The 19,507-nt window shown below is 37.8% G+C and overlaps 1 protein-coding gene across 5 annotated transcripts in view; it reads right to left on the reverse strand.

Moving 5' to 3' along the window:
• The window catches only part of LOC131686740 (calsyntenin-1), a 358,053-nt gene that overhangs the window by 41,085 nt on the left and 297,461 nt on the right, over positions 1 to 19,507 (reverse strand). For all 5 annotated transcript variants that reach the window (XM_058970683.1, XM_058970685.1, XM_058970686.1 and 2 more), the window contains 2 exons: positions 7,276 to 9,343; positions 6,706 to 7,141 (listed from right to left, as the gene is read on the reverse strand). In XM_058970683.1, coding sequence (XP_058826666.1) covers positions 6,706 to 7,141; positions 7,276 to 9,343 — 2,504 coding nt within the window. The remainder of the gene's footprint in view (positions 1 to 6,705; positions 7,142 to 7,275; positions 9,344 to 19,507) is intronic.

A 19,507-nucleotide genomic window follows, 5' to 3' on the forward strand; every position in this document is an offset into this window, starting at 1 on the left:
TTCTGCTTGTTTACTGAGATATAGCAAAAAACATAATGAGAAATTTTGAATTTTTTGCTTCAAATGACTGTGTCTAGGGATTAACTCATGGTATCTTGATATATAAGATGTTTTTATGTGTAAAACTCTCTAAAGAACACAATGGCATAATAACTTTCAAAACAAAATTACACGAATTGTGAGAAAAATGTAGTTTTAGTTTTAAACTGGAAATATAGCATATTTGGCAACACTGTAACCAAAAATAACTATTTTTGCTAGATTCTCTAACTTATTTCCTTCAAAATGCATCTCACCCATTGTGTATAGGCCAAACTAAATCAAGGATATGAATAAAAGTTAATAATTGATGATTTTTTTCTATGGAAAATTTTCCATGCACGGTTATGACACGTGTGAATACGACTTTTGTTTACATTTATAGTCAAAACTCGCAACATAGTCTACCGATCTTCATAATATTTAAGAGATTTATAAAGAATAGATTGAAGCATCAATTGTCTTCATTGAATTGTTTATACCATTTATAATTTTCAAGATATTCAATCTCAAACTTTAAAAATCGTTTTTCTCGAAATGAGCTAAATGGGCTTGTCATAGGATAGCACAACAGCGACGAAATGCCTGAGTGGTGGCAAGAAAGTACAGGCTAACATTATGAACAATATCTGATATCATCGTAAAAGTAACGCAAAAGTGACATCTTTACGCATGGGTACACTTTGCCAGGGCCAGGAGTCCCGGGATTTTTGGGGCCCCGAACTTCGTATGAATATAAAATCACCCTGAGGCCTATATTTAAAAACAATAGTTGCACTCAATTGTATATAAAACTTTAGCGTGTGGGTAAGAATGGAACGTTAGCAGCTCGGATTCTCACATTGTACCATATCCCGTGTGAACAAGCCGTTTAGAGAGCATCAGATAACCAAACGGAGTGATAGTAGCGGTAGAAAACAAGGCATTGCATGCCCAGAACGATGTTGAACCAATTCAAACGTCAATCCAACAATTCGATTCAAGTTTCAATTTATTTTGAGCAAAAACAATGAAACGTACGTACAACACGTACAGAAAGTTTGAAAAGCACCGAAAAGGACCAGTAACCAGAGCAATGTTGGAACATGCACAAGGGAGTTGTACAGAACGTGAAAGCAGAATATGTCGAAATTTGAGACAATATCCTTGTTTGGAAAGCGATCCGCAGATGTAGCAAATATTCAGTGGTTCATTAGATCAGGGACCGTCGACGGAAAAATCTTCATTGTTATTTTCGTAAAATCTGATAAAAGTTTAAAAATCCCTTTTCAAAAGTGTGATTGGAAATGTTTACCCAAATCGACTATCCCTTTACTTTAAATCTGATTAAAGGAATCAAGGTAAACATGCATGCCTTTAAGAATATTTGAGGACCGCCGGATATTCGGTGGGATATATTGTGTGTACAATTGTTTTTTTATTGGTCCCAATATTTTTCCCACGAAATATTTATATGAACATTCGAGGGTGTTCCCAATCAAAGTATGTTTTAGAGGGAGTTAGGGAGAGGAATGTTTTGAGCGGTTTAAATTGTCTAAAACTTATTTTTTGCTTATATAATTGGGTCAATTAGCCAATAATCATATTAAAAATCAACATTAGATAACATTTTCCTAATTTTTCATTGCGGAATATTTGAAAATGGGCAAGTTACAGTGAATCTCTGGACCACACCGAAAAAATCGGTAAACATCATATCTTAAAATCTACTATTGCGTTGTCTTTTCGACTGTTTTACGTGTCTGGCAATAAAATTAATTCTACCGCTTAAATTAATAAGATCGAATAATTTCGATGTTTCATTATGAAAGCATTTTTAAAAGAACTTCACATAACTATTAAGATATTGAACATTTGTACTTTCGAATGGTGAAATTGCTACTTATTGCTAATTTTCAAATTTCTGTCGGTCTCATTCCGCACCTATCGCCGACAGCAGAGAGGCGACTGCCTCATCTTAACGCAAGGCTTGACATTTAACCACCGCCGCCATTTTCGAAATACCAACTTGTTGAATAGGTAGACTGGTATGTTTTTGAGAGTACTGGAACTGTAGAGCTGGGTTCTCGGAAGGGTTTTCTGTCAGAATCACTCACTACAATTGCAGACGAGACAGTAAATGTCACCCACTAAAACACTGCTTAAGGCCAATTCCTGCGGCCCGTGCTTCTGATTGTGACATTGAGGGTACGGTTCAGATATACGTATAGGTACGGTTCGGGTATAGAGTCTTTAGGATCGTATGGAAGAGCCTATATTTGTTTGCGCTTGAGGTAGTTTTGATCAGATTATAAGTTAGTTGGGGTAGAGGATGGGGTAGAGATTTTCGGACGTGACCGATTCATGATCGCACGAACACGGACGTTTATAAGTTCACGTTTAAGACCGCGTTTGTAAAGTGCCAAAACATTCATTTTATCACAGAGGTGTTAACAAGTTTGCGAGATCGTGAGCGTAGGTCAGCGTAGATGATCACGAAGGGCTCAAGCGTTTGTGTGTTAACATGTTTGTCGCATATGCTAGTACCGTGTTTGATTTCGCATGCATAAAATTTGATTTTGTAACCATGTGGTCATTTGATACTTAATTTTCAGTGTGCGGGTTAGAGACTAGAAAAGTGTGAGTTCCCCCGTATCACTAGAGTTCATGTCGCCATATTGTTGTCTAGTGGATATGAGCGTTTTTTTGATTAGGCCGACTGAATGAATGGGCCTAGGTTGCTAAGACCGAGTGACCGATTGTTGATGGCGCGAACACGGCCGTTTGCGGCTTCATGTTTAAGACCTCATTTGTATATTTATAAGTAAGGTTAATATAATGACGGATCATCAAATGAACCTACTTTCTACTGAGTAAAAAAAGAATAGGCAATTCCGATACAGTAAAATATTTTTGAATCCGTACCAGCCGTCCAGCCAAAACGAAAAATACATTCGACCATAAACATATCGATACACTTGCACATTTTCCAGGCGGCATAGCAATTACAGTGAAAACCCGTTTTTATCAGCCCCTTGGCGAATTTTAAGCTGATAAAATAGGGATATTGATAAAATCTGGACATATATTTCTTTGTCTTTTTAATAAACTGAAGCTCTTAAAATATTCTTCTTTGGTTCTTAGACATAGCCTTGCAAACTTTTCTGATTATTTACTTTAAGTTACCCTTAAGGGGGTCTGATAGCGCAAAATTTAAAAAAAAATGATATTTTTATTTTTGCATTTTTCGGATCTCTAAGATAAGGAAAATATACGCAAGAAAGGATTTACTCGAATTCAACTTGGTTCGTCTGCTAGAGCTCATAAAACTACCAACTATCAATTTTCAAATGAAGCTGATAAAATCGGGTAAAAAGCTGATAAAATCGGGTCTCCACAGTATATCATGATGATTTGATGTTAGACGTACGCACATACTTAATAACCGAAACGTCGGAGTTGAAGCGAATCATTGTTTTTGCTACTACCATAGACTGCAAAGCCGAAAAAAGTCTATTCGTATATTCAGTACTTACAGTTGAAAAGTTCACATTTACTGAAACACATAATTTTCGTGGCATTATCATGTTTGGATACAAATCATATATATATATATATATATATATATATATATATATATATATATATATATATATATATATATATATATATATATATATATATATATATATATATATATATATATATATATATATATATATATATATATATATATATATATATATATATATATATATATATATATATATATATATATATATATATATATATATATATATATATATATATATATACAAGTTGAAAATCCTTTTTTTTAATAGTTATTTGAGCAAATTTCAAGGATAACAGTTTTATTGTCGCATAACTTTAGTGCGGTGAATCTACTACTACAACTATTGGCACACCTTAACTATAGGAGCACCCGAATGAATCCTCGCCATTGTTATGGTTTATCTCGAGCATATTTCCAGTGAAAGGACATTTATTAGCTTTAGGTCAAAGTGAAGAGGACTCAAAAAATCTATCGAAAATACAACCGAAAAACAGTCAAAATTTTTGCTTCCATATTTTGACCGATGCCGATGAAAAAGTGGTATGGTCCTCTGAAAAAGCAATATTTGTCTTAACGTTAATGAAATATGATAGCTACTGACATTGAATATCCTCAGTCTTAAAAAATTTAGATATAATATGTAAAAACATCATGACGTATTCAAGAAATAAGCAAGCGCAATGCGCTTCGTTTTAAATTACACATAATTATGAAGTACGAACGAAAAAGTAATCTGGATAAGGTTCAAATAATGGGCGATTAACCCACCCTACTCCATCACTCCTCCTTCTTGACTTCTACTCTTCATTCTCAAGCGACGTCTTACAACTATGAAGGTCAGATTACACCGTCCGGAGGTCCATTACACTGTACACAGCAAATCGAAATCGAAAAATCGAAGAAAAGGGAATCGTCTAACATCATTACTAGTTCGTCTTCATCCGTTACTCCCATCGAAGTGGATTTGATAAACAACGTCCGGAATGTTGCCCTATATCAGACAACACTGGATTCAATGAACAATAATAATTAAAAACCTCGACATTGATTACAGACAAAACAATGGATTGATCGACCGAAGTCCGAACGTAGCATTATATCTGCAGCGACATCCGCAGAGCACTCCGAAGAATCACAATAGTGGCAACCTTAGCGCCAGTTCTGTTTCCTCCACAAATACAGTAGCATTCTCGAAGCGAAGTAAGAAGGAGAAATCAACTTCCCAGCAAACAACCGCCACCTTGCAGCAGTCCCAATTGATCGAAAATATACTGGATGACGTACACGGAGCGCGAGTATTCTCGACAGTAGATTTGGAGAATGAGTTCTTCCATGTTCCCGTCGATTAAGGAAGTCGCAATTTTACACTTTCGTTAATCCGTTCGGACAATACGATTTTCTCGCAACACAGTTTGAACTTAGCACTTGTCCAACCGTATTTTAACCCCCGGAAGTCGGGCACATGGCCCATTAAATGAGCAGCCGCCGATGCCTTAAAACGATTTCAGTACTTTTCCAGAGCAGCGTGCACTCAGTGCACTAGCGCGGCTGCCGGAAGGTTAACGATATATCAACGATATGTTCCGTGATCAGATAAACGAAAGGTGGTTATGGTCTACATAGACGACCTACTGATTCCAGCTAAAAAGTGCAGAAAGCATTGGATAAACTGGCATTGGTGTTGCATGTAGCAGAACGACACAGTCTGAAAATAAAGTGGTCAAAATGCCAGCTACTCATGCATAATATCAAGTACTTGGGATACCAAGTCGAAGGTGGAGAAATAATACTGACGATGAACAAGAGAGCAGCGGTGAAAAAGTTTTGTGGATCCCAAGAATTTTAAAGAGGCTCAGCGGTATCTGGAGTTGACAAGATACTTTCGAAAAAATTATCGAAAACTACTTAAAAATTGCCAAGCTTTTAACTGATCTTTTGAAAACAAGCAGATTTTGTTTTGGTTCGAAACAGAAGGTGTCCGTGGAAATGTTGAAAGAGGCGCTATCCTCAAGGCCAACCTTGGTATTGTATCATCCACTAGAAATTTGCGAACTACATACCGATGCAAGTAAGGTATGGTATTCTGCTACAGAAAGTACTAGAAGACGGTAGATTCTATCTCATCCACTATTATAGTAGAAAAACTTCATTTGCAGAATCTAACCACCCAACGTACGAGCTGGACATCTTAGCCATTGTTGCAGCCTTGAAATAGTTCAGACTTTACTTACTTGGAATCCCGTTCACAATTATATTCGATTGTTCTGCGTTCAAAATACGAGAATTGTTGTTAGGGCGCTTTTGATAGAGGAGTGCATATAGATGTGTTAAGCCGAAGTTCAGGGCATGTTGATGCGTTAGGCCGAAGGCAGTTTGATTGTTGAAAAACTACGTGATCGAGCAGGTTAAGGCGAATCAGAGGACTGGCGAAAAACTTCAGGCCGTCACGAAGATTCTAGAAACGAGCGATTACGGCGACTACTAATTAAACCATGGCGTATTGTACAAGCAGTATAAGGGTGATGAAATCCATGTAGATCCAAAGATAATGCAAAATACAGTAATTCGACAGGCTCACGAGCAGGTGCGCTTCAAGCTAAACAAAATGACTGATCTTATTCACGAAATTTGTGTGGCTGTACCCCAGAACAACAGTTAAAGAAGTGTTACAACAACAAAAATTGGAGCTTCAAAAAATTTCCTTCGGGAACCAGGACCAGGTGGAGCTGCCTTCTCGTCGGTGGCCTGTTAGGAAGATTGTGAAACTGAGAGAATTCAAATTCGCACAAATAGTTTTCAGTCGCGCGCGTGTTTTGTGTACTAGAACCACTAGATTTAAAAAACCATTTACAAAAACAATCACTGCCTTCAGAAATGTGAGAGATCTTTGTAGTTTTTGCAGACATTGAACACAACTACGAATGAATCATATATTTATTTTAAAAAAATATTATATTGAATCTAAATGAAGGTCATTGACAATTAAAAGAGTGAAATTGTAACGGATCACATCTACAATTGGCCCGATTTTCAACACATCTTTCTTTAGGTCTAGATGTAAGGAGGCAATTGCAAGTATTTTATAAACAGAACACACCACAAAATATACTCACATTGTAGAGTTGTCCCATTCCAACTGGCTGACGTTCTTGTAGCGCCCGTTGATAACCTCTTCGTCCTCGGAGTCGGAATTTTCCGACTCGGAGCTCTCGTCCGACAGATGGTCATTCTGCATCGGATTGATGGTGATGGTCAGAGCTGAATCATCCCAGTCCAGCTGCTGCTCGGCGGCCACCTTCGCGCAGGGCTGGTGCTTATCCAGATTCCGCGTTTGGCTTGCTCCATTGCCGCTTCCGCCGCTATTGTTCCGCAGGCGGGCGATTCCGACACCGCAGATCAACAGCACGAACGATGCACAGATTACCACGATCAACATGGTCGAGTGGGACGAGGCCAGCTGCCCCTTCTCGTGTGCCAGGTTGTGCACCTTGGACTGCGATTCCTGGATGTCGTGTGAGTGGAGCATCGCATGTGCGTATTGATTTGTATCTGAAGGTGAGAATAATAATTGCGTTCTTTATTTATTATTCGGTTATGATCACTCATGAAATCTTAGAGATGCAAAAAGCAATTTTATTGGTTGACCCTCTTTTGCCAGTATAAAAACCGAAAAAAAAACTTACCGTGTGAATCCGCAGCGATGGCAGCACTAGAATGTCCGTCGATGGCTGCAGTCGGTACTACGGACGGCACGGCCAGCAGAACGTTGGGTGCGGTGGAAGCGGACGTGGGTTGCTGTTTCGGATGCAGCACCGTTAGCGTCAGTGTGTACTCGGCACTTCGGAAGTGATCATCTACCTGTGAGCAGGTAAGCTTGAACACCCGGTTCAAATAGTAGGCTGGCTTTTTATTGATGTACACCAGCGACTTCAAGATGTGCTGATAGTTTTCGATGGTATCGTAACCGATCATTTCCACCCCGTCCTTGCTGATTTTTGTTTTGATGTCAAATTTGAACAGTGACTCATCGGTACCTTCCTTATCGTCGATGGTGATTTCCTCGTGGTCCGGGTTGAGACTAGGGAACACGTTGACGTTGCAAGCGTCAAGTTTTTGCAGGGCTGGGCGGATTTCCTGGCCCGTGTAGATACTGATGTTGATCTGGGCTAGAATTTTGACACCATCTTTGATATCTGGGTAGGATACAAGGTGATTTGAGTTGCCAGTGATGACTATCTGCGGTTTTTGGTCAATAGTTAGTGGTTTGTCGACAAGAATTTTGTTGTATAGTGTGGCCGAGGGCGTCACTGGTGGCGTGGAGACGTTCGATGATGTTACCATGATGTATGTATCGATTGTTGGTAATCGAATAGCTTTTTTGTTAGGACAGCTGACAGTTGTCATGATTTGGATGTTGCGGCGGCCAATAGTTGGATTGTCTTTGCCGTTTATGTACTGAATTTGTTGAAGCAGTTGCTCTATGTTGCTCTTGTTGCTACCTTCGATAATGATCTTGTTCATCTGCGTGTTGGTTTGGATTTGTTGTTCGGGTTCTAAATAGTGGTCTGCTGGAGGAAGCAATTTTTCTGCACAATCTGTTCCGCAGCGAATCTGGTTTGTAGTAAGGATCTTTTTCAAAGATATTTTGATCTGGGAAATATCACCGCTGAATCCATGTTTCAGACGATTTTCAGAACCCTGATAGCAGGCTCCAATAGACAGAGTAGTGTTGATACCATGAGCAGCATGTAATGGCCAATCATCGATAACTTCTGGATTACTGTGTCGATCTTCGACATTGCTCTCAAACTTTACTCCATCAACGTAAAGATCAACCTTGGGTAGGTCTACATTGATTGTATAGTGATGCCACTCATTGTCGCAAACCTGAGGAATCTTCCAGCGCCATTCCGCCGGGCTGAAAATGTTCAGGTCACCATCGTTGAAGTTTTTGCGCAGCAATAAGATTAACCTACAGTTTCTCACAAACAAAGCCATATGATGGCGGTTCATTTTATGATCATCAGCACTGCAAATGATATGCTCCTTGGTATGTTTATCGTTTGAATTGATGCTGTGATGTCGGAACATAGTCATGACACTGAACTGATGGGATGCAAAGTCCTGAGATTTAATTACGTTCTTCGGGATGATAGCGCCGGAACTACCATCGAAGTGAAAAATTGATTCAGTGCCCTCGTCGTAAACCAGATCCTTGGTCCACTCGGTGTTCTTCTGTAACAAGTCAACCATACCGGTTTCAGTTCGTTCTTCCTCGCTGAGCTTCTGTAGACAATGACTCGCATCGCGGTCACAGCCAAACGAGATGTGTTTGGTTTTGAGCGAAACCGACGATTGGACAACCATGTCTTCGCCTTTGCACTGCATATCACACAGCTCGAGATGAACCTTTGGGAATAACGAAACACTCTCCATCGAGTTGGCAATATAATCGATTCGTTCGGCAACTCCCATGACGTGCGCCTCGCACACCCGGCGCACTCGGATGTTAACCATAACAGGAGCTGACTGTTTCATCGCACAATCGTAGGCCACCACCGACAGGATGTGGTTGTGGGATGCTTTGTGTGACAGAGGCTCGGTGTTCCGGATCGAGCCCTCGTTATCGATCGTGAACGGTTGGTCACTGGTCAGAATCTCGTACTTACACACATCGCCAAACAGTGGCGTACAATCTTTGTCTGTCGCTTCCACTCGGATGATTTCCTGATACAGTCGGCCCTCGTCCACCTGTTTGAAAATTGGAAAAAAAAGGAAATTGGAGCGTTATTAATGTCTAATCGAATTACTAGCGGCATAGCGTGTTCGGTGTACTGAATGTAATTTAAAGGTCATGTTGAAGTAGAAAAATATATACTGGCATTTGAGTACGGTACAAATCAATACAATTTCTACGGCAAGACTTCTATCAGTAGAGTATACTATTCTAATTCTTAAAGAAGCTTAAGTTATATAATATAAATCATTCAAATCGAGCGAGGTGAACTCTGATTTCAACAACCTCCCGTAAAATCTAGGAATTTAATACTTATCCGCTTTAAGGGGGGAAGGATCAGGTATCTACAGTGAATAAAAAATCACCTTCATAAAAATTTTGCCATGCATGAAAATGTTATTTTCTACAGTCAATTTACATACAATTATTCAACATTTGATTTTTTATTGCAGAATATTGAAAATTGGATGAGTGACAGTGACTAATTAGGAGGCACCAATTCTTCTTCACATAATTACTTAGGTAACTTTTTACATGTGCAGACGCTTTACCCAGATATCTTAACTAGTCCATTTGTGGTCTTCTTTCGGCCCAAGACTAAATCGCTGAATCTTCTACAGATTTCTAAAGACCTGACAGAATGGTTCTCGCTGTGACCGAAATTTCAAAGGTCCGCTCGGACAAGGTAAAGATTTTGTTAGCCAGCTCATAGCAAGCAAACGATATTGCTAGCTTCTTCACGCGAGATTATAATGTATATATTCCAGCTGTAAGGGTAGAAACTGAAGGTGTTTTCAACGATGAGAATTTGAGATGCGAGGATCTGCTGCAGTATGGGGTTGGCTGTTTTACAAACCGCTTACTTGAGCCGGTGAAAATACTGGATTGTAAACGTTTTAATTCACTGTTAATTGCAGGAGAAAGTTTGAAAATATTATGACCCACAAGAGGAAACATGTACTAGGGTACCTAGAAGTTATAGAAAGATGAGGAACATTTCCTTTTCAAAACTTCCTTGAACAGGCCAGAAGGCGTCCCGCGACGGGACTCCAAAGGTGACGTCTCGTAAACATGCTGTAATCAAACCGAAGCCAGCAGCTCCTGGTCCAGGGGGACTAAGATCACAGCATATCCTGGAACTCTAAACACCGACTGTCGGTTCTCGCGGTAAAGAGGGCCAAGTCTGGTTTTGCCAGGAGACATGCCGTGGACTTGAGTGATTCGTAGTTATGCTGCCCAAGCTCGACCCCCATCAGCAGAAGACAAAAGTTAAGTCCGTAAGGTATTAAGCCTGTTTTAATGACCCTGCCACCTCTAGTTTTCCGATATGTATACTTCACAACCTTGCTCTCACTTGAGTAAAATGGCTCTAAGTTTCCCTACCCAGTAATCTCTAGCTAATTGAATGTCGTAAAAATGTAAAAAAGAAAATGTGACTACATAGTCGAAAAAAAAGGAAAACAAAGTTTAATATAATTCGTCGGGATCGAGATACCCCCAACAAAGGAGTGCTTTTGGGTATTAAAAAGTGCCATTCTTTCTACAGAATTAACTTTCCTTCTATAACAGGTATTGAAGTCGTCGCTAGTCAAGTAAAAACCAAATGCAAAGAAAGACCTTTACATAGCTTCGACGACCATACGACATCCTAGAGTCCCTGATTGTAACTCGACAAGTTTTAGAAGACTTCAACTCTCACGGTATGGCATGGTATTGCTTCTATGGTGATATCTGGTCTTCCGTAATTCATGATCTTTGCGATAATTTCAATTTGGCCATTTAAACAGGGTGAAGTGACACGAATTCCTGTTATTCCAGCGCGCCCGAGCCCTTTTAAATTATCCCTCTGCTCAACTTCGTTGCGGTTAAATTGAACGCGGGAGGTAATCCCTAATACTCACGGTAGTGACCATCTGCCGATCGTAGTTTCAATCACCAACGACTCAAAGCCATCGGAATCAATCAATATTGCCGGTTGTCACGGTAAAGATAGATACGTCTACCTTTATCAAGGACACATGATAGTGAACTCGAGTGATTCGTAGTTATTCTGCCTAAGCTCGACCCTCATTATCAGAAGGCAAAAATTAAGCCCGCACGATATTAAGCCTGTTCTAATGACCCTGCCACTTCTAGTTTTCCGATCTGTTTACTTCACATCCTTGCTCTCACTTGAGTACTATGGCTCTAAGTTTCATAACTTTCCCTACCCAGTAATCTCTAGCTAATTGAATGTCATTAAAACGTAAAAAAGAAAATGTGACTAACATAGTCGAAATAAAAAAGGGGAAAAGAGAAAAAAAAATTGCGTATAACCTAACACGAATTATTGATGAGAAGAGCTACCCGATCAGAGTCTGACAACAAATTAAAAACTAAACTTGATATTGTGATGTTTGGCAAATGATTACTCCGGTTGTTGTCGTTTTGGTCGTTTTAACGGTTAAAATTTAAAAATGGAGAGCAGCAAAATTGTCCTATGACATCAAACAGAAAACTAATTCTGCCATCAGTGACAGTATAAAATTCTTTTACGAATCAAGGATAGCAAAATGAGATCAAAATTTGATATCATATTTAAAAAATCAAAAACTGACAGGAAAATAAGATTTCAATTTACTTAGCTAAGGTGGGTGCCCTAGGAGGTGACGTTTATGAAAGACGAATTTGCTTCCACGAATTTTTCAGTATTACTCATCAGAGAACCCTCGAAAGTTGGCAAAACTCGTGGAGCAATGGGGAGCTGGAAGGTGACTACATTCGATAGTCCCCAAGGTATCGATGAAACCTTGGTTCAAGGGGATGGATGTGGGTCGAGACTTCATTGTGTGATGTCCCGACTCATGGCAAACCATTACACACTGGATGCACATCTCTGACGTATTGGGCTCGTGGATAGTGGTGTCTGCCCTTGTGACGACGACTATCTCGACATCGAGCACATTGTCTGGGCGTGCACCGAGTACAGTTCCGCCAGGTCTCGGTTAATGGATACCCTGCGGGCCCAAGGAAGACCAACCAACGTCCCGGCGATCTCCTCTATATGTCCCTCGTTTACACCTTCTTAAAAACCATCAATATACAAATTTAACTTCCCCTTCTTATTTCTTATCATTCTCAGAAACGCTCTCTTCCACCTGTACCATATACCCACGAGGATTTTATGCGATTCCAAGGAGACACAAAACATCTCTGTCGAATGAGCCAACAAACACGCGACCTACAGTACGAACATCACACGCGCAACTCGAAGTGTTGCCAATCAACATCTGAGCCGTACTACGAAATCGAAACCCACCCAGCGTTCCAGTACATGATTCTTCCAGATGAAGGTCACCCGAGTCTGTAATCTATGGCGTTGAACTCCCGATGGCTGAAACTAAAAGTTCATAATTTTCTCCCCCTGTCATCTTTGTCCACCCTCCCACCCCTGACTCTTGTACCCAGAAGCATAACCCCTACCCCCCACCCCTCCGCCACAAATATCTTCCCGAAAAATTTAGCTCTTCCTGTCTCTTCTAGTTTTGACTATTATATTCCAAAATCTCATTGAAAATGCCCAGCTAACTAACTCTAATTAATCTCCCCGAATCTTTACAAAATTTAATCACACCCTTTAGTTATTCCTACTTTTAAGATAGTTGTAAAATTGACCCCCTTAGTTCAAAATAAGTTGCTCCAATAATCTCCCTGCTTAAAAAGTAAAACCTTATTGCCATAAAAACTAAGTGACCATCTAGCTCAATAGTCTGTTCAGAAGAATTGTAATACATGACACGAGTGATGTTTTGGCTAAATCTAATCATTATTTCACAAAAATGTATAGTTCGTGGGGACCGTGTACTGATACGTAACAATGCACTGCTAGGCCCCATGCAAAACCGGCTCAGACATCACTTCGTTAAAAGTTTAATAACTTCTTTTACAAAAGCCGGATTTACTAGCAGTATTCGACAAATTTGTATACAATTAAGTTGTCTTTCTTAGTTTCACTTACAGTGATAATACGATGCATATAGTACCACCTAACGGCGAAAATGCGAGTTAGTAGGTTCTCTTAGGTCGAAAAATCCCATACAAACTTCAGTCACGATGGTCCGGTAGCGAGACTTGTTCGATTTGCTTCAAATTTGGTACAAGTACTCCTGATGGGACTAGGAATCGACCAAGGGGTGAGCCTGTCGAGTTTTCGAAAATTCTTTATTTTTCTGGGCACTCTAGTGTCGCGTCCTCTCCTGATACCGTGAACGAAACACATGTTCCGATGGTGGAGTTCTCATTCGCTTTCTTGTCATATAACAATAAGGATCCAGGGCTAGAATCAAATTCAACCTGTTGGAGAATCTACCAAGCTCTGCCAAAATATGCTTGTTGAGTTTATTTAACCTTCCGGCAGTCTCGCTAGTGCACCGAGTGTATGCTGCTCTGAAAATGTAGCGAAATCGGTTTAGGGCTCCAGCGGCTGCTCGTTCAGCGGGCCATAAGCACGACTTCCGGGGGATTAATAAGTGTATTGAGACTAACATTGTGCCATACGATTAGAGACAAATGAGAGTCATCGTCACACAAAAATCAGAAAAACAAGCCACTGATCACAAATCGTATCGTCCGATTGAAATGTAGACCTGCATCCGAAGATGATTGAGATGATTCAGTTTTCAAAAGTTCATTATTTTGCTGTGCAGTCAACTGCACTTTGTTCTGCGAAGGTAGGTTAAAACATTTTCGACTTATATAGAGATACATTGAGATTAGGGCATGATGATAATAAGTAAAATTCTGGGCTGCTGGACGATTATATATATATATATTTTTACATTTCTTATAAAAGAAATGTATAGAATTCGCTCAAACTTTCAAGATTTTTTCCGAGGCCCGGAGGGCCGAGTCTTATATACCAATCGACTCAGCTCGACGATTTGGGACAATGTCTGTGTGTGTGTGTGTCTGTGTGTGTGTGTATGTAACGGACAAATTCTCATTCGTGTTTCTCAGCAATGGCTGAACCGATCTTATCCAAACCAATTTTAAATGAAAGAACTAAAAAACAGTATGAACGCTATTAATTTGTTTTTGATTCTGATGTTTAGTTTCCAAGATATGAATGTTTGAATGCGCAAAAATGGCGTTTTTTGCAGTTTTTTTAAATTATCTGCCGAAATTGACAATGTAGATTAACAATTTATATGTTTTTAGACAGCTTTAACGAATACCTTTCGAACAAGCTATAGATTGTTGAAATCGTACTATTATCAAAAGAGATATTTAACATTAAAGGCGGACGAAAGATTTTTATCATTTCCCATAGCCAGAAATATGACCAAAAACATGTAATCTATTATTAACGCCAAAACGGCTTATTTTAGGTCAATAGTATCTTCGGAGAATTTAATGGAGGCAATATGCCCTTTCTTTTGGTATTGTGCTTTTGCTGATTAATCCCCCTATGAGTGAGATATTTTCACAAATTTTTTTGGAAGTGATTATATCGAAATGATGCCTTCAGCAAATTTGTAGCTCTTACTATTGCGAATAACGTTACTGAAGACTTCAAATATCTATTTTGAATACTTTAAAAGTTATGGCTTGTTGTTTGTTGATTACTCTTTGTCGCTTATTTATTGTTCAATATAGTAATAATCCATTGAAATAAGCCAAACATTATTTCGATAAAACGAATTTTGTATTTCATTTTACTATATACAACCGCTAGAAATAATCACCGAACACTTCCAAGTTATCTGGAAGGAACTTGATAACTTATCAGTACAAAAATGTTCATTTGTGCGAACTTTCTGACTGCAATTTTGCTAACTTATAACCATCGGATCGCTCTGAAACATATCGGAAAATGAGAAACGAAATAAATAACTCCAAGCAACGGCGTAGCCAAGAGAAGGTTTTGGGGTTTAACACCATACAACCACCCCCCCCCCCCCCCCCCCCCACAACACCCAAAAAAAATTGGATTGAAGTTGAAAATTTATTGATGCAGACTGATTTAATTCAATATTACAATAACAATTATCTGATCCGTAGATTGATAACCTGTTGTTGTAAACATCATGAGGACTTTTGATAAATTGTCGGAATGGGGTCCTGATATGTAACTGATCTCTTGGTCTTGATTTCACAGTTGTCTAATAGCATCAATATCAAATTCCTGTCTGAAAACATTCCAATAGAAAATTCCAGAGTTCTGTAATCAATCATAATCCTCAGATTTATTTTCAAATTGATCTCGTTTTGGTAGAGATGTACTGTAATAAGGGTCTTTATTTAATAGGAAGCGAAGTTAAAATTGATTTAATTCTATGAAACATAGAACTGCTCAACAAAAAATGCATAAATTTCAACAATTGCTTAAAATGTTTTTGCCTTTTTCATTCACTCTAAAATTCGTCGATCTTATCCCGACCGGGAGGACCGAGTGTCATACGCTAATCGACTCAGTTCGTCGAGATCGGAAAATGTCTGTGTGTATGTATGTCTGTATGTATGTGTATGAATGTGTGTGTATGTGTGTATGTGGAAAAAATGTGACCTCTGTTAATCAGAGATGGCTGGATCGATTTGCACAAAGTTAGTCTCAAATGAAAGGTACAATCTTCCCATCGGCTGCTATTGAATTTTTTATTGATTGGACTTCCGGTTCCGGAGTTACGAGTTGAAGAGTGCAATCACACAACAAATTCCCATATAAACTGAAATGGAAAATTTTCAAAATCAAATTTGTATTTTTGATGCCAAATGACATTATAATGCATGAAACATTGAGATTTGATGTAAACTCGAAAAAATAACGTTTGACAAAAATTGATTTTTTGGACTTTGGTACTTATTTGCTCTGTTACTATTTTCTGAAAAATTAATTCTGCATAATTTTAAAACTTCAAAAATTACGGTTTCGGAATTATGCCGTTTAGACATTAAGATCGATTTTCACTAAACCCCCACCAATTGTAAAATTGGTATTGTAAAAAAACGTAAGGGCGATACTTCAATGCTGATAGGTGGGACCGAAAAAGTAAACAATCGCCAAAGGGACTATATACTATATATACAATCATTTTGTCAATTTCAATAGCAAACACAAATTTTAATTTAATAATTTCAAATACTTCATGAAGTTTTGGGTTTCGATCACTGAATCATGCAATCTAGGATGTAAAAAACACAATAGTTCTAAATTGGAAATAAAACCAAGTCTGGAAATATGCACTGTTGATTTTCTTTGAATGCACTATGAGTCACAAGGGCGATTTTTCGGTACAAAAATCAATAACTCCAAAACCGTTCATTTTAGAGAAATTATGTCTGAGAGAATATTTTTGGGGATTAAATTCGCTTTCTTTTAAAGTAAAATGTAGCTAGGGTGGTCCTCTCAAACATTCTTTTCGAAAAATTATTTTTCGAACAAAATGGTATAGCAAGGTACTTACTTCAGCAAAGTTGTAGAAAAATGTTTTTCAGTTAACATTTTCAAATGAATTAAAGTTATAGCACTATCGGTTTTTATGTTATAATTATTTTTATTCTTTAACTTGGGGTGTTTCTGAAAAAGTCAGTTTTTTAACTATAACTTTTTAAATAGTTAGTCTATCTTCATACTCTCTATGAAGCAATTTTAGTACTTTTCATTGAGCATATTTTATTACGATCATTTTTTTTAAAATAAAAATGATAGTTTTCAATGTCCTCTAACTCAGAAGGTTGCAAAAACTAGCAGCTAAATTTGTACTCTTTTGAAAGTGCATCAAAAATACTATAAAATATTTCAAAATCAAAGTCAGCATTTTTGCCCTTCGATGTCAAATATAAACAACAACACCACGAGTCGTGACAGTTTAATTGGTATCAATCTCATTCATGAATCGAATCGCAGTAGCCGACGACTGCTTTGATCAACGCGTGTAGTGCTTTGTATTATTAGTGCTGTTAAAATGGATAAAATAAAGTTGTTCGATCTCTGGAAAGTGGCCAAAGGTGAAAATAAAAATAAAATAAAAGTTGTGTTTGAGGAAACAATGAGATAATTTGATGTGGGACAAAATGAAAAAAAAAAGTTCACTCAGAACGCAAAAGCTGTAACAATTAAAACATGTAAAAGGTTTGATCAATTTTGGAAAGACAGTAATCGAATTGAAACGAAAGTGCTCGATAAAAATTCGAAATATTTTGAGAAGCCGTTAACAGTTCCTACAAAAGATTCAAACTGCACTTCCTCCCAAACCAGCATTCACAGAAATTCGTCGCTTACTTAGAACAGAATGAAGGGTAATCCTTAATTCATTTGCTTTTTAAGGCAAAATGCGCTACATTTTATATTATGTCAACACTTCCATTACCAACAAGTTTCATGAGCGAACAAGGAGCTGAGGCTCGGAACGATCGACTGAGTCACGGTAGAAATTGTTCAAGAGTCGCGAACATGGAAGATGTTTTCTTTAGAGCAATGGGCTCCTCTAATCCGGTTCATGCAGTTAGAAGATCCCGATACAGTAAACGCACTGAAATAAGTTCAATATTAAATGAGTTAGCACTTTGAGAAAAGAGACACGATTCAGATAACTATAACGACGACGATGCTGATGATGTTGATGATTGTGATTATAATAATTATGAGGATGACGATGATAATAAAGTAGTTACGTAGAATAGTAAAATAAATATCTGTCTGAGCCTAACGTTTTCAATATTTGTGTACATATATTTGACAAGCTCAAAAAATCATTTAACAACTCGACTTTTTGATCTAGTAAAGCAGGTTCTAAATGGCAATGACCAGACCCTTAAAAACAGCCGTATGCTGATGTCATTTAGTCATAATGTTGATGTCAACATTTTTCGCTGAATGACAAAAAAGCAAAAGTTGATTTTGAGATATTTTACAGTATTTTTGATGCACTTTCGAAAGAGAATTTAGCTGCTAGTTTTTGCAACCTTCTGAGTTAGAGGTCATTGAAAACTATCATTTTTATTTAAAAAAATGATCGTAATTCGATAACGAAAAATGATATCGATTCACATTCTTCAGCAGAAATATGCGCAATGAAAAGTACTAAAATTGCTTCATAGAGAGTATGAAGATAGACTAACTATTTAAAAAGTTATAGTTAAAAAACTGACTTTTTCAGAAACACTAAAATGACACCCTAAGATAAAGAAGAAAAATAATTATAGCATGAAAACCAATAATGCTTTATAGGTACTTACTTCAGCAAAGTTGTAGAAAAATGTTTTTCAAGTAACATTTTCAAATGCATCAAAGTTATAGCATTATTGCTATAACTTTGATGCATTTGAAAATGTTACTTGAAAAACATTTTTCTACAACTTTGCTGAAGTAAGTACCTTGCTACACCATTTAGTTCTGAACATAATTTTTCGAAAATAATGTTTGAGAGGACCACCCTAGCTACATTTTGCTTTAAAAGTAAGAAAATTTAATTTCCAAAAATATTCTTTCAGACATAATTTCTCTAAAATGAACGGTTTGGAAGTTATTGATTTTTGTACCGAAAAACCGCCCTTGTGACCCATAGTGGAATGGTGGGTTTTTTAAAGAAAAAGCGTTGATTTCTTAATTCTCAGTCGCGTTGGAAATTTGAGTAAAATATAAACTTCAATTCGATTAAAAAAAATCGATTTTTTTTTGGCTCAGTACAATATACATAACCCCTTTAGAAAAATCAGTTTTCCCACCACAATGCATTGATTGAGGAATTTAGATATTTTATTAACAGAGCATTAGCAATAATTCGTTTGTATGTCTATTTTATGGGCCATTTTTTCGCCTTCCCATTGATTTGGTTTGAGATTTCTAGCACTGATGTTGTCCTATGCTGATTTGAGTGATTCTCTGAGTCCTGCCACTATCCCATGTAGTATGTGTTATCAAAAACATCGCGAAGCATCAAGTTCTAAATGTTCTCAAACGATATAATATCCGAAGAGAGTGATAAGAGTTATAAGAAATGTCTCATCACACTGTTAGGTGGATTAAAAGCGTTTTCTTTGATTACGAGCTACTTCGAACTGAGATATTTAATTTATATAACCTTTTTTCCTACTGTGCAAAGTGTCATTAATGATGTTATACGTCCCATTGATAAGAAGGGGGTTTCATATTTGTATAGGGCGGTATTGGTTTCGACCAATTCATTCAATCAGTTGGT

Source organism: Topomyia yanbarensis, chromosome 3 (genome assembly GCF_030247195.1).
Source record: "Topomyia yanbarensis strain Yona2022 chromosome 3, ASM3024719v1, whole genome shotgun sequence".
In the NCBI taxonomy this organism is placed as follows: Eukaryota; Metazoa; Arthropoda; class Insecta; order Diptera; family Culicidae; genus Topomyia; species Topomyia yanbarensis.